At 34.4% G+C, this 27,171-nt stretch overlaps 1 protein-coding gene across 3 annotated transcripts in view; it reads left to right on the top strand.

Annotated features, from left to right (window-relative positions):
- Nucleotides 1-27,171, top strand: part of LOC129938749 (tyrosine-protein phosphatase 99A) — a 771,051-nt gene that overhangs the window by 363,936 nt on the left and 379,944 nt on the right. For all 3 annotated transcript variants that reach the window (XM_056046478.1, XM_056046480.1, XM_056046477.1), the window contains exon 7: nt 9,797-9,911. In XM_056046478.1, coding sequence (XP_055902453.1) covers nt 9,797-9,911 — 115 coding nt within the window. The remainder of the gene's footprint in view (nt 1-9,796; nt 9,912-27,171) is intronic.

The raw sequence follows: 27,171 nt of genomic DNA, 5'->3' as shown, positions 1-27,171 counted from the left end.
GGAATTCGGTTCGTCATCGCCGTTATATAATTTTGAGATGTGGTCTTTTCATATTCTCAACATAGACTGCGGTTCTACTGCGATATTCCCCTGATCGTCTTAACAGGCTTCTGTTCGTGGCTAGTACCCTTGGGAGTTTTTTTTTACCTTTTGGTAAAATTTACGAACCTCATTCCTGTTGTGACATCCCTCTATCTCCTCGATCATGCCCTCTTTTTTTCATTCTAAGAAGCCGGTGTTAATCTCTCCTCTTCTGCTCATAGAGCTCGCGAGCAGCACTGGTCCTTCTGTGCAGCGCCATTTTGTATGCCTGTTGTTTCGTTGCGTGCGCTTGCCAGCATTCGTTGTCAAACCAGGGGTTTTGCTGTTGTGGCCATGTGAAACCTTTAGAAGAAAAATAGTCCATCTCGTTCTTCTCGTTACCAATGTTGCATAGCTTCGAGCCTGATTTCTGATACTAAGAAATCGTTTCGAATAACTTAAAAATCGTCGAAAATCATGAAATCATCAAATCAGATAATATGCAAAAATTAATAATAAACAAAACCGTTTTTGTTTCGTATTTTGAAGGACTGTTCTTAGTTTTCCAAATATTTTTAAAATACGTCTTAATTGTTAGGTCAAGCTATAGAAAATGAAAAATTAGCGAAAAACTTGATTCTGATGTCTATGGAATCATACGATTTAGACGCACAATGCTAAAAATCATGTGGACTATAAACCCCTAGGACTAGGTTTTTTAAAAATAACCTATCTATTCTTCACAGACTCTTAACGAACAAAAATATCAATAAAAGCGAACAGAATTTACCTTGGCAACTTAAATTTTAACTTTAAGTTCCATCAAATTCCAACATTTACATCAATATTTTGACCAAAATAACAATTTTGAATTTAAATCAATATATTCGAAGATAAAAAAACTTGTAGAAATCGGATTTCCCATTTTTGGACTCATGGCGTACACCTATGGGACTATTCTCATTTAGCCCAAGCTATGTGCCAAATATTTTTGTATTTCATCGTGTAGATTTTAAAAAAGTTGGAATTGAAGTTGAGTGTCGGAAATGTTAAATATCTGACACTGTTGTAAAATTTAAAACGCTTTAGTAATCTGTGTAAATAATTATTAATCTAAAAGACGTTCAAAATATTTTGTAAGAATAAGGATTCGAGCATATTGCCATCTTTTAGAATTATTTAAAAGTTAATACCACTAAAAGCTACATTAATTTGAAGTTTTTCATAATTTATCAATAAGAGTTCTGAGTTTCTGAAATTTCAAATCAACTAATTCGTTCCACAGATTGGGGATTGTTTATTTTGTATAAAAGAATTTAGATGCACTTTTTAAAAAAAGAAGTAAATAAGTATTAAACCAGCTACAATAAAAATCATCCAAGAATTAAAAAACAGCCAAATTTTACAAAAATAGCTGGCTTAAAAAAAACCCTGTTTTTTAAACAAACTTAACCTGAAAACACCAATCTTCTTCAATATTAACTACAAACTCTTGAAGGTCCAACAATAAACAATTTTGAATAGCAAATCAATATTTTTCTAAGACGTTATTTTATTGGAAGTTTTGGAACTTTCTTAGCATAAGAATCGGCACGCTTAAAAATTAATAAAATTATATATTTGTAAATCATGTTCAATTAATCGGGATGCCACTGTATCAAAGAGTTTCGTCATTGGAATTTTCTGCACTTAGCCAACCGTTCCTCTAAAGCTCCGACACTTTTAACTAAACGACTGATTGTTCTGCTTCATCAGGAGATTATATACGAGTACATGTATATTCAGTTGAAGGATATTTTAGTGATGTTTTTTACTTTTTTCTTAAACATAATTTTCACCTCTATCTAGTGGGTGGGTGCGCTTGTCATGAATTAAAAGCGAATTTAGATTCACGATAACTATGGTTGGCTTCTATAGTTCTCCCCCTTTTAAACGCAGCTAAGCATTCGGCTTCGGCTCTTACTCTTATGGATTTGAACATTTCTTTTTTATGCTTGCAGGACCCTCCCCTTTCTATCGTCCTCAGAGTCTCAGACTAATGGCTGTTTAAAAGGTTTAACATTGAATTTAGTTTTTGTTGCTAAACTTCTATCCTTTTTTTGTGTTAGCTTGAGTCGCTTGGATAACGAGGGAAGATTAGTGAACATTTTTCTTGTTGACAAGTAGTCCAGATCCCGATCCAGATCCAGACTGAAGCGCTAGAGAGATGGATGATGTGGATGTCTGTCGGATATACTCGTACTCGTTCTCGAAGTCATATATAGTTCTGTGGTGAAGTGGGAATGATTTTTGAAATCTTGTTACGTTCATAATGATGAGTGGCCATTTCAGCTTTTTGTGGAATATTTAAGTTACTTCGCTAACGCTTGTTGGACAAATGAACTGCTGCTGGATGAACAAACGAAGGGAAAAAGTAGTATCGTTGAAAATAACAGAGATATAACCCTCCCTCCATATACCTTGGTTGCTAATCCTTTTTAAGCTCATTAGTGAAATTTTGTGTTGTCTATTGTCTGCCTATAGTTAGTTACTCTTGAAAATTTATTGGACGGCCAGACACCGACCGAAGAGAGGCTCATTAATTTTCAAAATGGCATCATCGTATATCTCGTCTAGGACTCGTATACCCACACTTTTGTGGCAAATGGATTTCATTATGAAAGAAGTAAAATCAATTCATTTGTCCGTCGTCATCGGTCGCTTGGTTCAGAGTTTTTGGGATTTGCTAATTATATGAAGGGACGAGTTTTAGCTACCTTAACCTTCCTACTGGAAAACATGAATTTCAACTTTTCAGATTTGGATTTTTAATTAAAATTAATGAAGTGTTTGGATTCAATCTACTTCTTCAGATTTAAGTTTATTTTTTTATTTGACCTTAAGGAACGTTACAAGTCTATGCTTTCAAGGTTAAATTCAATATAGAAAGTTGTGTTAGTGCCTTCAGCTTTAAAACGATGTGGCTTCAAAAAATGTTAGATTAAGTGACAGAATTTTTAATCTTTATCATTAATTTCCACCTACCTAATTAAACTTGAACAAAGACGTAAGAAAAATAATTAAATAAAAATTATATTTCCTTAGCTTTGGTAAAAGCCAAAAAGCTCTATGCAGCTCAATCTATCATTAGACGTTCTAGAATTTCATTTGGAAAAGCCTTTGTTTTCTTGCTCAGCCACCCACAGGACCAAAGCAAACCAACAACAACAAACAGAAAAAGAATCCGAAAACTGTTTTTATCTTAGCCACTCGTTCTTTATCCTGTTTTTTTGTTGTCTATTATAAAGGATCTTCTATTTTATCCCTTGTGAAACCGGAACACATTTCTTAGCTTGCAATTAGTCAGCGTTTTCTTCCATTTATTTCTTCTTTTATTCCATTTGTCCTCGTTCACAAAGAAATCTTCTGTCAACAGCATTTTTCACTTAAAATCTCTTTATGCCTTTAAGGAGAAATATATGTTTGGATGTATAAGAGTCCTGTGTGCTTTTGACTCCATCAATCGTGTATAAGAATTCAAAATTGATTCAAACAGGATTAAGATTTTTCTTTTTTTTTACAATGGGATTTTGAATTTAACTGAAAAATGTCGTTTATATATCGTTTTGGAAATGGAATGGAACGAGCGACGGCCTTTCAAATAAAATATATCGTGTACCTTCATATGAGTATTTATAGGAATTCAATCAGACTCAGACGTTTGTACATACCTTGTGGTTCTGGGATGTATAGCATATAGCTATGCATATTAATGGTGCTTCTAGATTACGTAAAAAGGAATGAGTAAAGCTGTTTTTTTAATCTTCTTCTTTTTCTTCTCGAAAATCAAATTACTCAAGCAGGATTAATTTAAGGCTTTGATGTAGTTCAATTTGCAAATTGTGAGGATTTTATATCAAATGAAAGGGTTATAATATGTAAAGTTAGCTATCGAAAACGATTTCTAAAGTAGCACATGATAAATTTAATGGGATGGATCAAAATGGCCAAAGCCCTTAACAAAGATATTTTACATGTTGGATCTGTTTGGAAATAAAGGATATTCTGCCATCAAAATAAGATTTTGATTCAAGATAAAGTTCAAAGCATAGAGGATGCTATTTCTAACAGGTCTTGAGTGGAATTTAAGTATACAAATTTTCAGGGTTCAAACCGTAGTGACTTCGAAAAAATTATACATATATTTAAACGTCTATTACAAAACCCTAAAATTACTCAAAATTTTGTGTTGAAACTTTCTTTGAATACTAAAACAATAATTTTTAAAATATTAACTTCAAATAGGAAGTTTTAGGAAGTAATCGGTCCATTTTTTTAAAATTTAAAATTTCTTCGAAAATATCAAGGATTTCTTAACGTGTGGTGATGTTGAGAATATATTGCTTGTGGGAGACCCCAGCGCGAGAATAATGATTGAAGAAGGTAACACTTTACAATACTTTCGGCTCCGTTAAATGAACGGTGTAAGTGATGGTGATAAATTGGGTGAATTTACATTCGTGGAAAAACAAGGAAGTTTGGTCATTGACTACAGTTTGGAAGGTGGTGACTCGAGAACAGGTTTTAAAAATCTGGAAATAGAAAAGAAACCGTTTTCAGACCACATGAATCTTTGTATATCCCTTACTAACGGAAGAAAAAACTAAACCAATGTACAAATACAACTGATTCCCAAGCCGAAACACATCAGCTTGCAAAGTGTAACAAGCCATCTGAGTTTTGGAACCTGGTCCGAAAACTTAATGGAACAAAATTTAATAGACTCCAAATATTTCGAGCAATAGTTAAACCCAGATGAATCAAATAAGTTTATGAATCAGTGTGCCAAACCTGGCCTCAAAAACAACATTTAGATGATCCAATTTTAAAGAAAGAAGTGTTTATATCGATAAACAACCAAAAGAATCGAAAGGCTGCGGGCTGAGATGGTATACCCGCAGATTTCTACAGATATGGTACAGTTCTCTTGTTGTATCTCTTAAAGCAGTATTCAACACAGATCTTTGAGGAAGATACCATCCCATCAGTTCAGCGATGCCTTGATTTTCCCAATCCCCAAGAAAGGAAGCACTGAAGTTCCGGAAAACTACAGAGGAATCTCGTTTTTGAACTCGCCATATAAGATATTTACATCGATTCTGCTCTGTCGTTTAAATGAATGGATACACTCTGATAATCTGCTAAGTGTTTGCAATCTTTATTAATAATAGAGTCGAAGCATTACCAGTAGGAATCTAGTACACAGGAGTTAACATCAAAGCTCTTCTTTTAGCTGACGACATTGTTCTGCTCGCGTATATCCGCAGTCCCTTCAGCTAATGATAAATAAGCTTGCTGAATATTGTAAAAGGTGGAACATAGTGGTAAATTTAAATAAATCCGAAGTGATGGCCATGAAAGATCGGGTGCAAGTGAGCAATAACACTTTAATGGTGAAAGAGTAGAGTTGGTGAAATAATACAAATATCTAGGAATTTGCTTTACTAAGAACTTGAGCATGGAAAAATATCTTTCTGACGAACTTGTTAAGGCGAAAGCAACTATAAACGTAGCATCGCAGCAATGCTTTAATAATAAGGAAATTACGCATGCCAGTAAATTCAGGGTCGAAGCTGTTTCGGTATCAGTTATGTTTTATGGGATGCAAGTTTGGGGAGGTTGAAAATAGGAACAATTGGAAAAACTGCTCAGATTTTACATAAAACGGATTTTCCGCCTTCCTTCGAATACGCCAAACTACAAAATCATGCTGGAAACGGGTTTATAGCTTTTATTTATAAAAACACTCAAGCTGCAGGTCAATTACATCCACAAAGCTCTGGATATGCCAAGTTATCCCAAAGCAAGTAGTTTTTCAAATAATACAATCCCGAAGTGGATCGTTAAAAGGCTTGATAGAACTAGCCGAGCAGGTGGATGTTGACATAAACTTTAGTAACCTCGGCTCTTGGAAGCCAACTTTAATCGCCTAATAGCTCGTTTGGATGAAACCTCAAGAGCACAATACACGTAGCAAGCCAAAAGGTCACTGCACCGCATGATTAACTAGGCTAGACTACGATCTCCGCGAACAAATTTCGTGCTTGTTCCGGCTAAGAGGAGAACCGGGAGGACTCACCTATTTTATGGAAGCTATGTAGCTTGAAGGAGAGGGAGGATGTTTTCCATTTTGTTAGACGATGTGCCATATAGAGAGAAATAAGAAGATTTATCCTAGGCATTGACTTTCTTTCAAATACTGATATCATAAGATCATAAGCCTTCTACAAGAAATGGATGTCACAATGTAGACATCAAATTTTAAATAAAGCGTTTTAATCTTAGACTGCACTTTCTTTTTTTAGTTATATAAAGCTATACTTTCAGCTGTCAATCAGGCAGATGGCAATGCCATGCATAAAATTATTGTTAAAAATGTATGTTTAATTTTTTTTTATTCAGTGTTATTAATTGCTATTTTGCATTTGTTTCCCTCTTAGTTACGGTTTCGGGATTTCTGCCATCAAACCTCCCAATAATCCTCACAGCGTTTCATCATTTTCTGCGTCATATGGCTCTTTCGCTAAGAGTTCTTGCCTTGCCATGTTTGTGCCTTAGATTTCACGAGTTTTATGACGCTGTAATGTGTTTCAACTGTGCAGTCTTCATATTAAGAGGTGAGAAGGATAGGTTTTGGGTATAAGTTTGGCTAGTCCAAGCATTATTACCACTACTCATTACTTCTTACTTTTTTCCATCTGGGGCAACCACTTTGTTTTCCAACACCCTAGTCATATCCTCAGTGGCAACAGAACAATCCTCTCCCATCTTATACCCTATTCTTAACGCCTTGCAAGATGGTGCGAAAGGCTTCAAGCTTAGTTAGGTAGTAAAGATCAAAAGTTCGTGTTCCTTATGAGTTTATGTGCTAGCCATTGCTGGGTTGACCCCTTGTTTTGACTAGAGACAAGATATACGAGTAGACAGTAGTGACTCCATCAATGTCTTGTCCAGAGACTTACCTTGGGAGAGTTTTCGGTTCGTACTCAGTGTGTGGCCGAACAGTTCCCAAGCATTCTCCGTCAAGGAAGGCCCTAGCATTGTGCAGTCGTTTAAGTTCCAATAATGTCATGTCGTCCGAGTACAACTTTTCAACCTGTACACCGTCCTCTTATAGTTGGCGACCTTGCTCCTTCTAGATATGGTTGATATACCAGAGGGGTTGAAGCCAGTAACTCAGTAATTGTGGCTGACACTGTCAACCTCAATTACTCCAATGGCAGACTCTTCTCTATTTTATCTTCCTCTGTCAATTTGTCGTGCTTGTTTAAGTTCTCGTACTTTCCAATTTCCTTTTTAAGAAGGCTTGCTAAGTAACTCTTGGGTTTCTAAAAATTTAGATCTGTAAGTAAAAAATTAAAGAGAAGAAAAAGACATTACATATTTTTAAAGAGTATTCGACTTTTATCTCCCGATATTGAAATCGAGAAGCCAAGCCAATGTCGACAGCCCGGACTTCTACCGACAAGTTGGCGAATATCTACGCCGCCATATTCTTTATCTTATTTTCCATTACCATAGGTTGGGTCCCTCTTAGTTGTTTTAGTTCTTCGCAGCTCAGCCAAGTGTCTTCCATTTGACTCACGATGCACAGCCCTACATCCAAACGGAAGTCCCCTAATCACGGCAAGGTGGAAATCCGTCTTGCAGTTAATGCAAATAATGCAGTTGATAGTATTATTTTTTCGTTTACTCCAATTGACGCTAATAAAATAAAATTTGCTAAAATGCACTTTTCGCCACCAAGCTAACAGTTCGAAGATAGTCCAAAGAACACATTCTGCTTTTATAACACCGATGCCTACAGATAGTTGCAAATCTGTTTTCGCCAGAATCTTCATTTGCGAATTTGCTAAAACTGATCTTTTCTTCAAAGTAACCCTTCAGTAATTTTTAGCCCACTTTATTGACACATTTGCATGTTTAAATATAAATATAAAAGTCCCATTAATATGAGTTCAAAACCATGCCCCATATTGCTCTTGTTATTATCATGCTTGAAAAATAGTGACAATTCACATTGAGAGTCACTTACAATTGGTACAACTTTTACAGGCCAAAAAGTCAAGCAACTGTTGTTAAAAATAAAATGCTAACATTTTTGGCAATTTGCCTGTTTCCTAAATGCGTTATAATAAATAAGAATACCGAACTCAGTTTTTGGTATTAATTTTTCAAATCATTTCTAATTTGCTCTTATTCTAATGATGGCTTGATGCCAAAGGGAATTAAATACAGTACACTTTTAATTTAAATTATTTCAAAAACTCTATGAAACATTTCTCCAAAAAAGCATTAAGGCGTTCTTATTAGCTACGCTACCATTATATGCAAAACCTCTAAGCAATTTTGTGTGCAGGTAGAACACAATGGCATAATAATTCAGGACAATAAACATGAGAGTTAGGTTAGATGCAAATTGCATCCTTTTCCTTATTCAAATGAAAATATTTAGATACCTCCTGTTCTGATATGGGGAGAAGTTTGAAATTAAAAATAACTTGTCAGGATCAATGGACAAGGCGGCGGGGGTTCTAACGTCCACCCACCACCACCACCGCGGAGAAAAAATATAATTTAACTTATGCGATGCCACTCTGTAGGAACTCGAACTTTAGAGAAATTGTTCTGGAATATCAAAACTCATGCTAAATGGAAATTGCACAAAATTTCACAGGGAACACGTATCAAGCATCTAAATCTACATATTTTGCTTCTTTTCGAATACGACACGGGAATATGGTAATTTTTGTTCTTTTTCGAATGAGAAAATTTTCGAAAATAAAATCACTCATAAAAAACACGAACGACAAAATTGGCCAAAAGTGCAGGGAAACTTATTTACCGTATATTCAACATCCTTCGTCTATATGCAGGACACACAAATATAGCATCAGAGAGCGATGGCAATGGCACATCAGGATCAGGATCAGGAGTACTCTGGAGTCGAAGAAGGAGTGTGTTCGCAGATTTGAGATACTACCTTGTTGTCGTTCGGAAAAACATGAACCGATGATGCTGAACTGGGAAGGATCCAAGACGGGAGGATGGGAGCACAGATATCCGGGACATTTTTCCAGTCACTTATGTTTCTGACTCTCAAATGAAAATTAGTTTTCCTAGTTTTCTCTATATGCATGTAGTCCTTTTTTGCCATAGCTCACTCTATATGGGAGCTCTCCATACAGCACGACGACGAAGTGAATGATATCGGCTAAGGGACAAACTGCCCTCGCGCCATCTGCCTCTGATGGAGGCTGGCAACATAGATTGGATGTAGCGTGGGTGGCAGATATCTGCTGGTTCGTCTCGTCTCAGGGTCTGTTATCGAACGGCGAAAACTCAATTTCCTTTATATTTAGTAAGAATTTCAATGTGTAATGGGGGGTTGATGGGTGGTTGTGTGATGATGTATACGAGCTGTGTAACTGTAAAACTAATCGATTTTTCATCTTCTTCATTTCTTTTTACACTCCCAAGAGCTAGGTAAGCTTCTAGTATACGTCATATTATCAACAAATAAACGAAAGCAACAAAAAAATACAATTTTCTTCTTCAGAGCTTGATACAAGTCGGTAGTAGCAAGGCTCAAGGGTATTATGGCTTGGCTATGACTGGAAAGGATATTTAATTTTAGGATCTCAAACTCAGATAGATCTATCTGTGTTTTTGATATAGCACAAATCAAACACCTGTTTCACTTTGTTAATTTTGAATTTGTTTTTCTTTTTTGCAGAGTCATGAAATTCATAATCTGGAGGCGTACACACAGTACAAGGTGTCAGTTCAGGTATTTAATCCCGAAGGATTGGGACCTGAAACGACAATATTGGTTATGACTGACGAAGGAGGTGAGTGGATTTTAATATTTTTGTATTTCATTTTTTTATATGTATTTTGAAAAGATAGGTGAAGTTATCACATATGGTTCGAGTTTATTTTTGATCTAGAAAAAGGAAATTAATACCTCACATTGGGTTTTGGAGGTTTTTTAAAATTGAATATTACTTTATTCTTTCTTTGATACAGATGTCTTCTTTTATATTTAACAATGTTTGTGTGATATTTTGAATTAACATATTCTGTTGGTGTATAGTCAAGTTGGTGTCAGTGAGTCAAGTCCGTAGACCCATGAAATTTGTGGATATTTAATCAAAGCTTATATTTATATTTTCAAAATAGGCTTGTACGAAAAATCAGGAAAATCGTTTTTTTTTTATAAAAATGATATTGGTACATTTTGACCTATCGGTAAAGTACCTGTGAAAATTTGTAATATCATAATTTTGTCTTCATCATCGGTTTTACCTTTAAAATCTGGACTTGGTCCCCTTCAACAAGCCATTCCAAACTTTCATTCCTTAAACTAGTGTGAGCCAATAACCGACTAGAAATTCTTGACATATGAGACTGGTTTTTGTGGTAATTTAACAATTTGATTTTTCATTATTAACTTCCCATAGAAACTTATTGTAATCGGACCGATTTGTCGAATTGAAAATTTTGACATTTCTCGACGTTTCAAAGTCCCTAGAGTCGAAATAAAAGATTTTAAGAGAGATACCGGTGCGTGTGTACGTTCGTTCGTACGTCTATACGTCCGTACGTTTTTAGAACAGTAGACATATCGACTTCAAATAAATTGTGTAAGTGGGTGATTTTTTAATAATGCAGTTTAAAAAAAAGGTGAACATTTTAGCCCGAAATATCTCACGAACAAATAACAATTATACTAACATCAATTAAATTTAGTTTTACAACGAAAAATAACATTTTGGGAAATTGGTAAAATTTTGAGAAAAATCGAATTGACAGTTTTTCTTATAAAAAATAAAAACCTAAATAAAAACATTACTAAAAGTTGGTAAAAATAGATTTTCGACCAAATATCTTTTCAAAAATATAAGATTATGGCTTCAAAATAAAAAGTTATAGAATAACTTGCGGGAAATCGGCATACGGAAACCATATAAGAGGTAAGCAGACGACATCGATGGTGATGCTCTTAATACAAAATTCATCACCTCACCTAGGTCCCTGGATGTAACTTCAGTTATTGATTCTCATATTGAAGAGGAATTAACTGGTATAAACAGCTACTTCAACTTTATTGGAATACAAGAGGAAGATATTGTGGAGGCAATAATATACATCAAATCAATCGCTACAGGCCTGGATTTAATGGAACCTAAGTTCGTTAAACTGTTGCTACCATATTTATATTATATTAATAGTATATGTACTTACAACATCCAAGTTTCCATTAGAATGGAAGAAGCCCAAAATTATTTCGTCCCTATAAAGCAAACAGTTACTGCTACAGAATATCGGCCCATTGCTATTCTCCTATTTCCTTTAAAGGCGTTCAAAAAGACTACTTAGAAGCAGATACAAAAGTGATGACTGATGAAATAAGAATGGACAATGATTATATGACACTGCTATCACTTTTAGACTTTTCTAATTCTTTGACACTATGACCCATCCAATTCTGTGTAAAAAGCTGCGAAATTATTTTTTTTAGAATCCTGTCATTCGTATCCTAGCGGAAGACAACAATGCATAGTGACATCTAAACGGTCTTATACATTTCTCAATGTCTTAAATGGAGTGCCTCAGGGATTCCTCCTCGGACCAATCCTCTTCTCACTATATGTAAACGAGCTTCCACATGTTGTTAAAAATCGTCTCATTCATCTTTATGCTGATTACGTACACCTCCTTATAATTCGACACTTCAACAATAGTCCAAAAAGAACCATCTTTACTTAAATCCTCTCAAATCAACAGCTCTTCCAATCTATCACAAAACCTTTGATTTGTCGGTCCTAAACCCCTTAAAGCTTGAAGGTGAAGTCATTGATTATGTCAGTACTGCCAGAAATTTAGGGATAATTTTCAATCGTACCCCTACATGGAACGACCACCTTAATAGTGCCATTGGAAAAGTCTATGGTAGTCTTCATGCTCTTCAGTTCACTCGAAGTTTTATCCCTACAAAAACTAAATTGCTAGTTGCCAAAATTCTTTTACTACCTGTTATGTTATATGCATGTGAGCTTTTTTGCAACTTGGACTCTGCCACTAGCCGAAAATTAAATGTTGCACATAATTACATTACCCGGTACGTCTATAATCTGCGACGGTATGACCACATATCGAACAAAGCACAACATATATCTAGCTGTAGTCTTGACAGTTTACAAGACTTCCAATCGGTGGGCTATCTGCATGAAATCATTCAAACTCAATAATCGGATTATTTACACAACAGGCTGAACTTCCCTAGTTCTTCAAGATCTTTTGTCCTTATATGCAACCTCGATATAAACATCTCATTACTGAGCGACAATTGTTTTCCGTGTTACACGCCTGTTTAGAGCCGATAATAAACTGACAGTTTATTTATTAGGATCAGAGCTAAGAAACAAGTCTAGAGTGTTGGCGGATTGACCTGCAATGTGAAGAATCTGAGTTGGCTCGTCAACTAACTGAGTCAGGAGGTTTAACTCAGTAAAAATCTCGACGTACCTTCCTTCGGATGTTGTCTGACCTATTTTGAGCACCCATGATGAATTGTGAACATTGAAATCGCTCGTAACAATGATCTAACTGTGCGGAAAATGGAATATAATTTTCTGGATAGTCAGACAACTTGGGCTGCGATAAATAAAACACGTATGAATGATGCGCCTCTGAGCAGTAACTTTGAACCATATATAATTAAGTAGAATTTATAACTTCTATAGGCATCTTAAACTTTATTCCACTGATAAAAAAATTCTACATCTTTATTCAAAAAATGCTTTGGTGTATCAAAACCTTGAAGTCCTTAAAGGATCAAATTGGTGTTGATTAGATTTATTGATCAAAGGCAACAAAAGCAGTTAACAATCCGTTAACAACAAGTTGAATAGCCATGACCCCAAGTTATTTAAATAAATCCTAAAATTGTTCAAAACAGTTTCTATGAAAATAATCTAAAAGGTAGTTATATACTCTGATGCTATGTTAACATCACTCTTATGGATAGCTTCTATGGGGAATACGTATAGAGAAATCATAATTTTCCGAAGTGTAAACATTTTATTAAATAATTGTTATAAATTTGTATCTAAAACAATAGTTACATTTATTGTCTGGATGTTCACATCATCATCAAGAGTAATGTTTCTTAATTGACATACGAATACACTATAGGTATGATATATGTGCATGATGTAACTACGACATAAAGATACTGTATCTTAAGGTTCTCATAGCCATACAGATGGAGAGAGGAGAGAGAGAGAGTGTGATGTACGTACTTAAACAATTATTATTTAAGCCTTTGGGAATAATAATAATAATCAAAATCATCAAATCTTATAGAATGGCAGAAATATACCACAGCAACCAAAAGCTTATATTGTAATGTAGTCACATTTAATTTCCGGTCTAGACACACTGCCATTCATTTATGGTGGTCGTTGTCAAGAATTTTGAAATATATCTCTTGGGTAAAAGGGTGATGAAGTTATGCTTTGGTATTTGCATAAGTGATAATCGAGTGTGGTTTCTAAACTTCTATATATACCTACCCTACAAACATAGATGAGCATACAGAGGCATTATGTTGTTGAGCGATAAACAGCCAGCAGTAGGACAACAAATGAGACATCAGAGGGGGGGGGGGGGCATTTATGCTCTCTGATATTTCCACAAAACCAAAGATTTAGAAACGATATTTTGATAAATTTAGATAAAATATATATGTATATAGGTACATGTACAAATATGACTATTAAAGGAAATTTGAGGTTAGAGATTTGTTTTAATTTAATAAAACACAAATAAATTGAATGATTAAAATATATAACTATAAATACATTGTGTGAGGGAATCTAATGGTTTTAATTTAAATGAAAGGGTTTTTCAATTCAAAATACTTATAAAGATGTCGTCCTGGTTGTGATGGTATTTTATGGGTATGACACCAAGAATTTTAAGTTTTCTTAAATCTTTTAAATACATTAAATGAATAAATGACAAAATCCTAAAAACCCAATTAAAAGACGCCATTTAAGCCTAAGTTTTGTTAAAATTGTGTATCCTTATTATAACAAACATCATTTTATAAATAGAAACACAAAGAATAACTAGTTTTCCTTTGTTATTTTTACTTGCGACTTATAGAAACTATTTGGCAAGTATTGCATTTGTATAAAACTTCGAAATCTACATTTAAATCGAACATAAAATAGCGATGGTAAAGAAGTCGAAAAAAGTGGGCCCCCACAGCCCAAACCATTGTTTCGATTGAGTTGAGACTTATAAGTTTAGGTTTTAAGAATATTTTTCATTTTTGTCTTACGACTATAAATAACTATAATCCGTATAGAAGTTTTTTCGTCAAAAATCTAAAGTTCAAATTTTCTCAAACACACACCACTACATTTTTATTAAACTTTCTCTTATATGTATTTTTTTGTAAATTTTGCTTCTTTCAACAAAAAAAATATATTTCTGTATTGCTACATAAAGAGCACCGATATTTGGGTCTTAAGTTTTCTCAAGAACTAATAAACCGATTTCAATAATGTTTCTTCTGCACAAGCTCTTATATATAATACTAGCTTTTACCCGCAACTTCGTCCCCATTAGATACTTTTTTTGGATAGTAGTATGAAAAACCTGAGATGTACTTTTTGAACGTATGTTTGAATTGTGTCGAGATGGGATGAGGTCCTACTAAGTGTGATTGTCATAGGTTAGATTAGGCTAGGTTAATACATTTTAAAAGGAAGATAGGTTACTGCAAAACATTTTTATATACAACGTTTTTTTGTTTTTCCTTCCTTGGCCAGAACGTACCCCTGATTATTCCAAAGAAGTAAGAAACTCTATGGGGTATGATGATACTTGCTCAGTGTCCATAACGTTGTCTACGTGTCCCACGTGTGACCCCTGCCCGCGCAATCACCAGGCGCCACAGCCGAAACAGAATTATTAGAAGTAGAAGACAGACCTAGTGAATTATTTGTTGTACCTACATGGCTCGTGTTTGGCGATGAAAGGTTGAGCATAGCAAAGTTTAATTTTAAAATTAGTATTTGTGGAACTTGGGAGCCACAGTTTTCGTGTAACGTTGAGGGCTGGAGGCATGTGGTGCGAGAAGCCCGCGTTAATATGCTTGTGTGACAAGTTTAACATGTTTGAAAACTTATTTCATAAAAGTTTGGAATGCGTCGTTTCTCCGATCTTTGGTAATTTAGGAATAAAAGCAATCAGATTCGCCGAAAAGTAATTTTTGCCATGGGGATGCGTTGTTTTCCCGAGGTCAAAAAAAACGTATGTCCTTTCTTAAATTTCAAACTATCTCCTTACCAAATTTCGTTTAAATCTGTTCAGTAATTTAGACGTAAAAGCGATCGGCCCACCTGAATTTTATAAAATTTTATAAAAAGAAGCCCATGTCCTTTCTCGGGTATCAAAATATCTCCATACCAAATTTCATGCAAATTTTTTCAGTAGGCTACTGGTCAAATTTGATTTGTTTTAATGAGTCATAAAAAATTTGAATATTGTTTTTAAATTTTCTTATCATATCTATCTCTATCTATATATATAAAAATCAATGCCACTTTTCGTTGTAATGTTATAACTCAAGAATGCCTTTACCGATTTGGTTAATTTTGGTCTTGAATTATTCGTGGAAGTCCAGAGAAGGTTTGTACGTAAAGAAAAATGTTAAAAAAATCTTGAAAAGGTGCAAAATCAACATCAACATCTTTCTATACTCCCATATACAAATAATTTGTATTAATACTTAAAGAAATCCGGATTTGTTGATTACCTTGGCTTGGAAATGTAGAACAAAGCTGTAATAATAATTAAAGATATATGTCTAACGATTGTAATTAAAGCATAAGTGCAATTGGGTATGACCGCACCAAATACGTGATGTTTTTGATCGTGAATTACAATATCAGGAATTAAATTCTAATGATTTACGTTTATTACTACAATCCAATACAACCAAATTGAATACTCAACAAAAACATGTGTATGACACAATCATGCAAGCCGTTTCCAATAATACAGGTGGATTATATTTCTTGGATGCAATTGGTGGTACAGGCAAAACTTTCGTTGTATCATTGATTTTAGCGACTATTCGATCGGAACAGAAAGTTGCATTGGCACTTGCATCTTCGGGAATTGCTGCTACATTATTAGAAGGGGGTCTAATGCACCTTAATGCATTAAAATTGCCATTGAATGTACGGGTGATTGAATCTCCGACTTGCAATATTAGGAGAAATTCTGCTATGGAAAAAGTTCTGCGATAAACATCAATTATTTTATGGAATGAGTGCACAAAACGAATAAAAAAACAATAGAAGCATTAAATCGAACAATACAAGATTTACACTGTAATCAACAGCTGTTTCGCTGGTGCTATGATATTGCTGTCAGGGAAAATTCGTCAAAAATTTCCTGTAATTCCTCGATCAACTCCTGCTGATGAAAAAAACGCTGGTTTGAAGTCATCAGTTCCTTGGAAATATGTACGAAAATTGACACTGAACATTTTAATGCGTATTCACCTACATAATGATGCAACTGCCCATGAGTTATCAAAACAATTGTTGAAAATTGGTCATGGCAAAATACCAATCGACATTACCAATGCATTGATCACTTTACCGAACAATTTTTGTACAATAGCGCAATCTATAGATGAGTTGATTGAATGTGTTTTTCTGAACATTCTTCAGAATTACAGAATTCATAATTGGCTGCAGAACGCAACATTTTAGCACCGAAAAACATTCATTCAAGCGAAACTGCCAGGTGTAGTCACGACATATAAATCAATTAACAGTGTTATGAACCAAGATGAGGCAATGAATTATCCAATTGAGTTTGCTTGAATCTGAAAATTGGTCCTTTGATTATATTATTGCGAAACATGAATCCACCAAAAATATGTAATGCCACAAGATTGGCAGTGAAAAAGTTATTGCCAAATTTGATTGAAGCTACAATCTTAACTGGTAAATCAAAAGGGGAAGTGTGTTTAATACCAAATATCCCTATGATTCCAACTGATATGCCATTTGAATACAAAAGATTACAATATCCTGTGCGTTTATCATTTGCGATGTTCATAAATAAGGCCCAGGGGCAAACACTTCACGTTTTTGGTGTCAATTTGGAGGAAACATGTTTTTCACATGGCCAACTTTATGTTGCCTGTTCCAGAGTCTGTACCCCCAACTGTTTACCCGAACTGTTTATTTATTCATGCTCAAAATGGAAAAACTAAAAATATTGGCTATTCTACTGTTTTAGTCTAACCCATAAAGACCCACCATAGTAAGAGTATCCAATTCTTTTTTATTTTTTAGTATTTATTCTTTTCTGATAAATATAATATAAACAATATATCATTTGGGTCATTTGGACTTTTAAATAGCTAGAAATTTAAAATATTTTTTTGTGTTTGAATTAATGAACTTAATAACCATTTTTTTTATTACCATGCCTTATACGTAGCGAAGCTCGTACCGAGCCGCTAGTACTCATTAAAATCTGATCTTGACAACATTTTTCAATATCTGGGCAGGCGCCACCAAAACAAGTGTAAATCTCTTGGATAGAATTCAAAAAAGGGCTTTAAAAATGATAGTCGACAGAACTATAATCGAAACATTTACTTCGCTAGAACCCCGCCGCAATGTTTTATGGCTTTCGTTGTTTTATAGATATTTTCACAAACAATGTTCTGTCGAATTAACCAGTTGCATTCCACCCCTTAAACAATTCAGCCGTAATACTCGCACTTCTAGGAATGCTCATCAGTTTGCCCTTGAGCTCAATTTCGGTATAGAGATTCTTTCTTAAATTGCACATCGAGAATGTAGAATGCTTTGGCCAACTCTGTTTTTTCCTCAAATTTTGATGTTCAGAACTTTAAGACAAATGTGCACCGGTATCTCCTTCTAAATCCTTCCCTATTTTCCTTACGCTCTCACTGTGTTTAAAAATAAGCATATAAAGAGTACTAATAACCCCTTGAGTGCTTGTGAATTAAAAAAAAAATAATAACCTCTTAAAAAGAGTTCAACCCTTTTCTATTCCCTTAACTTGATTCTCAAGATATAAAGTAGGTACGTTTATGAGTGTCAAAGGCTCCTCTATTTCTAATTTCTTTTCAAGCAGTAAAAAATTGTGTTTTGGGGGTATTTGAAACAAATTTATTGGAATACGGGAATGAAGAAAAAGTACACAAATTTTTGTTAAATATTTTATAGTGGTGTACAATTAACCCCATGCCAAGGTTATGAACTATTTCCAGAAAAAAAATCGCAAACAATTATTTAAAATATCAATGATCATAAAAACAACTAATATTATAAGTTATTGAATTTTGTTCACTGAAATAAAATTAAAAAGAAAAAAGTTATGAGTGTTCAAACATGCTTTTGGGTACATTTCGATCCCGTGGAAGAAGGGTCAATTTCAAAATTTCCATTTTAAGAACTGATGTGATTTTGAATCACAAAACTTTTTATTAAATTTACCGCATTAATGCTGCATAAAGGTAGGTTAAAAAACCTCGAGCCATTTTATCGCGTTCAAAAAGTAAAGTTTCAGAGTCCCATAATATATATCAGAAATATTATTTATAAATGAATTTAAAAGATGTTAAAAATTGATTTTCAACGCAATTATCTTGGCGAAACATCTATATTGACTTCACTTCAAACTAATTTTATCTTAAAAAAAAAATATTGTTTTCAAAATTAAACTAAATATCAATAAAAATCCAACAATTTGTTTTATACACATTAAAATCTACAAAAAATTGGTAAAAATTGGTGTTCGATTCTCGATATCATTGTCAACTATTTATTCCATATTAACAAGTTTACCAACTGAATGTTTTTGAAAGTCCTTTCTGTACATTTAAATCTCATTAAACCTGTAAAACAAAATTTTTTTAAAGTCGACATATCAGTGGTATTTCCTTAAATACATTTTAAAAAATGTGAATCAATTCGAAAATTCGATAGAGATTAATGGTTTTCGAGTCTGTTATTTTGTTTCCATTTATTTAAATTCAAATCGTTTTGTGCCAAAATAAAACATAAAAGAAAAACCAAAGATAGCCAGTAGATCCATATTTCATTTACAGGAACGTACCCAATACGTATCTACTCTGACTTTTATTTACACAGAAAAACCTTTGAAATCTGACATAAATTTATGTTAAAAAAAGGTTAATATAAACATTCACGGCCCGACAACAAACATTTTCGTTTTAAAATATAAAAGAAAACAAAAATAAGAATCATAAAAAACACTTGCTGTCATTATGAAAGGATTAACCTTTATCTGCTGTGGATGTTTTAACCAAATAAAAATATTCCAAACACAGACAAAAAGAAAATAGTATTGGTATGTTCCCATCCACACGTTATCCATATGAAAATCCTTATTTTTCAATATCATTTCCTAACCCAAACCGAAATGGCTTGCCCCTTTTTTTGCCCGATTGTAAAAATCTAACGAGAAATATTGCTCCTTTGTAGATAACTCTCAAAAAACATCCAATAAACACATATCCCTCCGTTTATGTTTCCGGAATACCCTCCATCAAGGAGCAGTAGAATATCAACCCTTTTCAGATTGTAAGGACATGGGTTGGAGGAGGCTTGCGAGCCTTGCAACCATACATAGGAAAAAGTATCTTCTGATGCCACGAAAATATAATAATTCCTGAAGAAGAAAGTACGACAAACATTAACATCTGCTAGAAATTCATCTCGGTTCTCCGAAAAAAGGATTCGAGCCGAGTCAGAGGCAGAGACTGAGGTAGGAGCAAAAAGGCAAAAAGCCATATCCAACAAAACAGTTCATGCATAATTTATTCTCAGCCAAAAGTTGATCCCCCTCACCTGATTAAAAATAAGCCCTACTCCAAATACGAAGCGAAAAGAACCAGGACGAAGCACACCAAGGAGAGAGATAGGAGGAGGCCAAAGCAGGAGAAGAAGAAGGATATGGCTGTCTGTATTCCCAAAGTATTTAAAGTTCGTATAAGGCAAAGGGCCAGGACCTTGGTGGTTCTTGGCTTCAGTTTTGGCTTGATGTTTGTGTGCATCAGTGTGTAGGCTAATCCCCGAAAGGATTAAACAAAATGAAAATAAAAGCAGCAAAGTATGAAAGAAAAACAAAAAAAACATCCTTAAAACCAGCCCAAAATCCCCACATCCTCTGTGCACTCTGTGCCCCTTGCCCTCATCACATAATTCAGCAGGAACCAAAAGTCAGGACGAAGAGTGCGAAGGCAAAGAAAATGTTAAGAAATCCTCGTCAAAGTTTATGATCCTTTTTCGCTAAAAATATGTTCATGGAAATCAAGAGGATAATTTTTCAGCAGATACACACCGAGACCGAACATCACAGGCAGGAATAATGTAAGCTATCAGTTTCTGTTCTGTGAACCTGAACTCATATACAGGTGGAAGAACATCGACGAAAGGTTACACCACCGTTCCCATCAGAAAGTATCGATGTGAATCCGGCGGCGCGGTCTTCACTTTCCTGTTGGCTGTCCTTCTACAACCCTTAAAACCGTATTTCACTCTTAGAGAGTCTTGTATGTCTTGTGTTTGACTCGATACGATATCGTAAAGGTGGATAGAGTGATGTGCACTGTGCAGGACTGTGTTTTATTTTCAGCTCTTCCATCAGTCCCGCGTGATGGCATCAACGGCAAGGCAAGGATAACTCACTTTGGTTTGGTGTAAAACCTTTCAACAGCAGCGTCAGGATATACAAGCGTAAGGCGAGGCGAAGAAATATTCCTTTCAGGAGTTTTTTGTTTCTTCGTATTTTCTGTGAGGAGGTATATGTGTCGGTATCGTTACAGCTCACTGAATCCTTGGGCTCTACTTTCGCGCTGAAAGGTAAGAGGCATGAGCTTAAGGTAAGGTTAGGGTGAAGATACAATAAAAGTTAATATTTTCTTTGGTTCTGGGGCTCTTTGTTGAACTTCTATTGGGACAAAGAATATTTCTTCTTTTTTTCATTTTCCATTTTAATGTGGTTCCAATGAAATACCTAGACTCTAGACAACATTGACAGATTGCGGTGGTGACCGACGACATTAAAATGTATATACGTTTCTTTGGGGAGGGTTGTGAAACAAAAGCAACAAAAACGGAAAAGAAAAAAACTCAAGACGAAGACGAAGCCCTATCTATCTACAATACTTTGAGTCAGTGCCGTTGTTGTCGGGTTAAAGTGTCGGTTAAGGTGTTGGATTGTCTTGCTATGCGGTCTTCTATAAGAATTTGCCCTTCATTTTTCTTTTCTTATTTATAACGATATTTTTTTTTGTAAGTTTCGTTGTTAAATTTTATGTTTTAATATTTTATATTTTGACCAAACAATCTAGAAGTTCAAATATTGTTTCTTCATTGTTCGCTCAATTTGTACATCAGGGAGAAGATAGCAGTGCAGTGGCGGCTGGTGAGTTTTCGAACTGGTGGTGCACTTTTCCTGTTATCAAAGTTTGAAGATTAGAATTGAAAACAAAAAGCAATTTAAATAAAATATATTGATTTTTAGTATTTTTTATACACGTGTTACGTACACTTTGTATACTGATTTCAAAATTATTAATACAGTTTTTTATATGAACGAAATCAATATTACTTTTCTGAAATTGTTTGAATAAAATTTCAATATGTGGCAGAATAGATTGAAAAAAATTAAGACAATATAAAAAAATATCATCGTTTAAATATCTCTTTGGCATATCAGCTTGATTTATAGAATTTGTATCCCTTTCCGTTTCTATAATGGTGGCCATGCATTCTTTTAAAGGCTCCATATATCTTTGTACTGAGTTAACCGTTCAAGAATTAAAGATCCATCACGTTTGCGGAGCAGCTGTAATGTTCTTTCATACAATATTTTTCAAAATCTCTGTACGCTTCGGAGATCGTAAAAAACTTTGGAAAAGCTTGAAGGCTGGCAAAAAATGTATATGTACGCTTTTGTTTTGACTTACACTTTTGTACCATTGAAGACTGTAGACGATGTGAGATGCTCCTTCATGACTGTATCCAACTCTGATACAAAGTCTATTAATCCGCGAAATACCCCAGAATTATTTGACTCAATTGTTTCATCGTGACCTCGCAAAGCCAATTTGAAATGCACTACAAAACTTAACACCATCGATAAGACGTGATAAAATATACCTGTTTTTATCAACTTGTTCGTTCGACTTTTGCATATTATTTCTATACACAGAATCAAGCTGATTACGAATGCTATAGTGCCTTACACAGACAAACTCATTACATTTTGTAAATGTACTTGCGAAGAATCGTGCTTTTTTATTTTTTTCACTTAAATGCGTCAAAGATTCCAGTTTCTGTTCAAATTGATTCTCCACTAAAAACAATGCAAGGAAGACAAAAGTGCATTAAGACGTCACATGCACAAAAATAATATCTACAAGGATTGAAAAGATATTTGAGTCGAAAATCATTTTTTTTTTCAAAAAAATGTTGGTATTACGTTACAATTTACTATATAAAATTTAATTCAAGTCTCTAGCGTTTTTGGTTTGTAAGATATTTAGGGTTAACCAAAATGTTCACCTTTTTTCAAACTGCTATGGTAAAAAAAACCACCCACTCAATTTTCTTGAGAGCTCTTTCTGCATCTTTGTGCCTTATTATCTGTATAACAAAATTTATTTGATACCGAAATCTCTTTTGGTTCTTGAGCTATGGACGACGAAAAAAACGTCGCGAACGTACGGACGTACGAACGTACGTACACAAGCACAGACATCTTTCTAAAAATCTTTTATTTCGACTCTAGGGACCTTGAAACGTCGAAAAATGTCAAAATTTTCAATTTGACAAATCGGACCCATTACAATAACTTCCTATGGGAAGTTAATAACTCGGCACAGAACATAATACAGCTACTATTACTATGAATATGATGAATAATCATCTAGTCATCCTTGCCAGCTTCAAACATACAAAAAATTCAAACATCGAACGGGTGCTCTGTATATTTCTGCAATTTTCGATCAGCTCGTGCGGCGCACGAGAGCAGACTCATTAATCGGTATATTTCAATGAAATATCTTTTGTTTCACGCGTCAGGCCTATAAGCATGTAACTCTTACAAGTTATACAAGCAATTCTCGTGCACTCGCCGAAGCGCACGAGAATTTTTCTTGACAGGGAAAATAAAACTTATTTTCATTTTAATTGTTGAGGCATAGCTGGAAATTTGAGTTTTTTTATGTTTTTGTATGTTTAAAAGTAAAAAATAAATATTTATATGGTTATATAAAAATATAGAATCTTTTGAATTGGGTGTTCAGCGCACGAGCGCACTTAAGGTACAGCCGCCGTTGTAGCAGTGTAAGATCCTGAATTGAAAGCCTTACAGAGGTTGAGGGTGGAAGATTGTATCAGCAAATTCGCTGTAGGTGGTTAATTGTCTAGCTATGTATAGTTACGAGAATATAGATAAGAAATGAGAAGGAAACAAGATTGTTTCGTACAAATATAAATTAAAAGAAAAGGTCTGTGTTTAAACGCAATATTTGAGCCCTAAGCTTCTTCTGTATTGTCGTTGGTTGGGTAATTGTATATTGATTTTTGTATTTTCTCTGGGACGAAATCTTAGAATGGTATTAGCAGTTTCAGAGAAGGTTGAATTTCTTAAATTAAGTTAGCAGGTACCTGCATAGAAACTTTGATTACAAAAACAAGGAAAAAGCTACGAAACAATAAGATCTTCTTATGAAATATAGAAGGTTAGATGCTTACGACCTGACAAATATAAGTTGCTAAAAAGGTTTCGTTTTGTTTTTATTAAATTATTTATCAATATTAAGGTAAACATTTAAATGATTTGTTTGTTGAAATAATGAATTTAAAATATTAATAAAGCTGTTTGGGAAAATTACGCCTGAAAAGGTTATGCACGAGAATTGTATGTTCCTTTAACTACTTAAACCTTTAAATAATAGCGTTCTAACTTCAGTTTAATGTATTTCAATGTACACATGTACAAAATTGGTTTGAATGCTTAAACTTTTTTTTAGTAAACGTGGTGTAATGATTAGTGTTTTCGACTATAATGCCAGAGGTCTTGGGTTCAATCCCTGCCATTTAAAGTTTTTTTTTCAAGGGTTTCTTGTAACGAATTAAAGAATCCTCCAAGAGTAATTTTTGTCATCTCATGTCAGCTGCAACTTTCAACAGTATCATGTCGATTTTTACATTTATTAAGCCATAAATGAGTCGCATGTCAGACTTAAGGAGGTGCTCCATAAATTTGATGTTCAGAGCATTTAAAAATAGTCTTAGCAAATTGTTAGTTAATATTCATGAGTCTATTAGTATCGGGGTATTCAATAATTGATGATTTGAAAGCTCTCAATTTACACCCAGCAAATACAACTACTTCCAGACACTTTACAAGAGAATCAAGTACCCTGATTGATGTTTTTTTCGTAAGCCACTTAAATAATGTTCTTCACTTTGGCCAACTATCTGCGTCTTGTTTCTCACTTCATGATCTGCTTCACCTAACTTTTGAGAGTGAACCTTTAGAATCTTGTAATAGATACAGCTTTAGGGACTTCAAAAATATAAATTACCACGACTTAATGTCAATTGATTGGTCTCTAATTTTTACAATGTAATTTGTTGATGAGCAACATGCATTTATTCAGGAAATTGGGATGTTCACATCCCAATTAAAACACAAATCTTGAGGTGCAAGGACTTTCCTTGGCTTAACAATAATATAAAAACAATATTCAATCAACGCAATACGACATATAAAATATGGAAACGTTTTAGACTTGAAGCTGTGGTTGAAGTTTTGGAGAGCTTTTAACGATCTGACAAACAAAGTTGTGCTTAAAATCAGGGAATCAAAAAAATCTTATTATTCTTCTCAACTAAATCGTTCTCTTGCTGATCATAAGCTTTGGAAAAATCTTAAGGATATAGGTGTTGGTAAACATAAAAATAATTCAAATAATGCTATCAACTGTGATGAATTGAATGCAAAGTTTACATCTCTCTCATCTTTTTAACATCAGGATAGCTCCATCACTTTAAATTTGAAATCTAACAGCCTATCTTCAATAGGCTTTAGCTTTTCCAATGTGAATGAAGAAGATGTTCTTAAATTTTGCTTATCTATTAAATCTAATTCAGTAGGTTTTGATGAAATTCATCCAGTGTTTTTAAAAGCCACTCTTCCATGTATCTTAAAACTTCTTACTTATCTTTTCAATACTATTTTAACGACTTCCGTGTCATCATCAGTGAAACTAGTTTTTTTCATATTTAACTTCAAGGTATCAAGCAGTCGTTGCTAATAATCAAACGTCTACCTTCCTTTCGCTTGGTCGAGGTGTCCCCCAAAGATCAATTTTAGGACCTCTTCTATTTACCATGTAAATAAATGAACTTCCGTCTCTAGGATTCAACTCGTCGTTTTGTATGTATGCTGACGACGTTCAACTTCCATATAGCTGTTTTTTTCCGGGATGCAATGATGACTCATGGAGTACGTGTGGATTGCTGCCTGACCAATACCGCATATTTTTTTTATTGACGAATCCATTTAGCCAGAAATGAGCCCCATCGCTGAATATGATATTTCAATGAAAATCCAAATCATTTTTCAAGTTGTTAGTCAGCCCAATTCACGAAATATACGCGCTTCTAGTGATCAAGCGGCGTCGCTTCTTGCGTTAATCTTATTTGTAAGGATGAATGCCTAGCAAAATTCCCCACAATGATGTCACAGAGATGCCCAACGCTGGAGAACGAAGTGTGAGAGACACATTTGGGCTTTCTGCAACTGAGACTTCAGCGACAGCAATATTCTCGACATTACGGGCACTTCTCACTTCTTCAATTTTTTCCACAAGACGCTCGATTGTTGATCGGCTAGTAAGATTGTGATGACCATAAATTGGACGTAGCGCTCTTAACGTTAAGGCCACTAACTCCGAATTTCGGAAGTAAGTTTTTATAATTCCGATTCCTTGTTGGCTCGTTTATCTTTCCATCATGAAATGGGAAACTCTGCTGAAGTGAAATGTATAAAAAAAGAGCAGTAAGAAATATAACGTCCTTTGAGAGCAGCAAGAAATATAACGTCATTTGCTGTCCCGTCCCTGTCGCGCTATACTTTCGTAGCGTCCCTGTTGAAAACCCCTGCATATAAGTCATTTGTATATAGTCAAAAAAAATTATACGACAAATACAAATATTAACTGAAAAAGAAGCTCAAGGGCATGTTTTCATACAAACTCAATCGTAATCGACATTATATACAAAATTGTAAAACTATTAAATGTCAAACCGTTTCAAAACTCAAGATGTAACCTTTTTAAATTTTACTGATCTTTGATATCCATTATATCTTCTATCTTCTGTCTTTACAGCTTTAACTATTGAGTCGATTGAGTTAAAACGTTAAAAAATGCCTTTTCATCTTTGTTTGAAGATCAAAAACAACGTTAGTCCTCATACACCTTTTTTGTCAAAAATCAAAAATTAGAGTTTTCTGAAAAAGACGCAATGATTTTTTTTCAAAGTGTCCCGTTCTTTTTCATTAATTTGAATTCTCACAAAATAAAAAATATAGATTGAAATATCTACTAAGAGCTGTCCCTTAAACATGTTAGAGAATGGTCAGGTTACTAAGAGCCATGGCGCTTTGATTATCAGAGGTTCTCTTCGAAAGTGACCCGGAAATAAACGGTTGGTTTGGGTACAATCACTGGTTTCCAGTAGAAAACTTAAGAACAAACGGCTGGCCTAACAGAGCTGAAATTCCCTTTGATCTGCCGGCAGCAAATCAGAAGATAGGGACAAGCTATGTCCGTTATGCACTTAGAAGAAAGTAGCTACGGAATAATTTGTTAAAATAGAATGTTCGTTGTCCCTAGCTATACAAACAACAAAACAAACGGGTGGGTTGAGCCTGCTTGTATACTTAGAAGATGTGGGATAGTGGAATTAATGCATCTTTGACATTAAGGCGATA

Source organism: Eupeodes corollae, chromosome 1 (genome assembly GCF_945859685.1).
Source record: "Eupeodes corollae chromosome 1, idEupCoro1.1, whole genome shotgun sequence".
In the NCBI taxonomy this organism is placed as follows: Eukaryota; Metazoa; Arthropoda; class Insecta; order Diptera; family Syrphidae; genus Eupeodes; species Eupeodes corollae.
The sequence above is the reverse complement of the archived record's forward strand: the minus strand, read 5'-3'. Positions and strand labels throughout refer to the sequence as shown.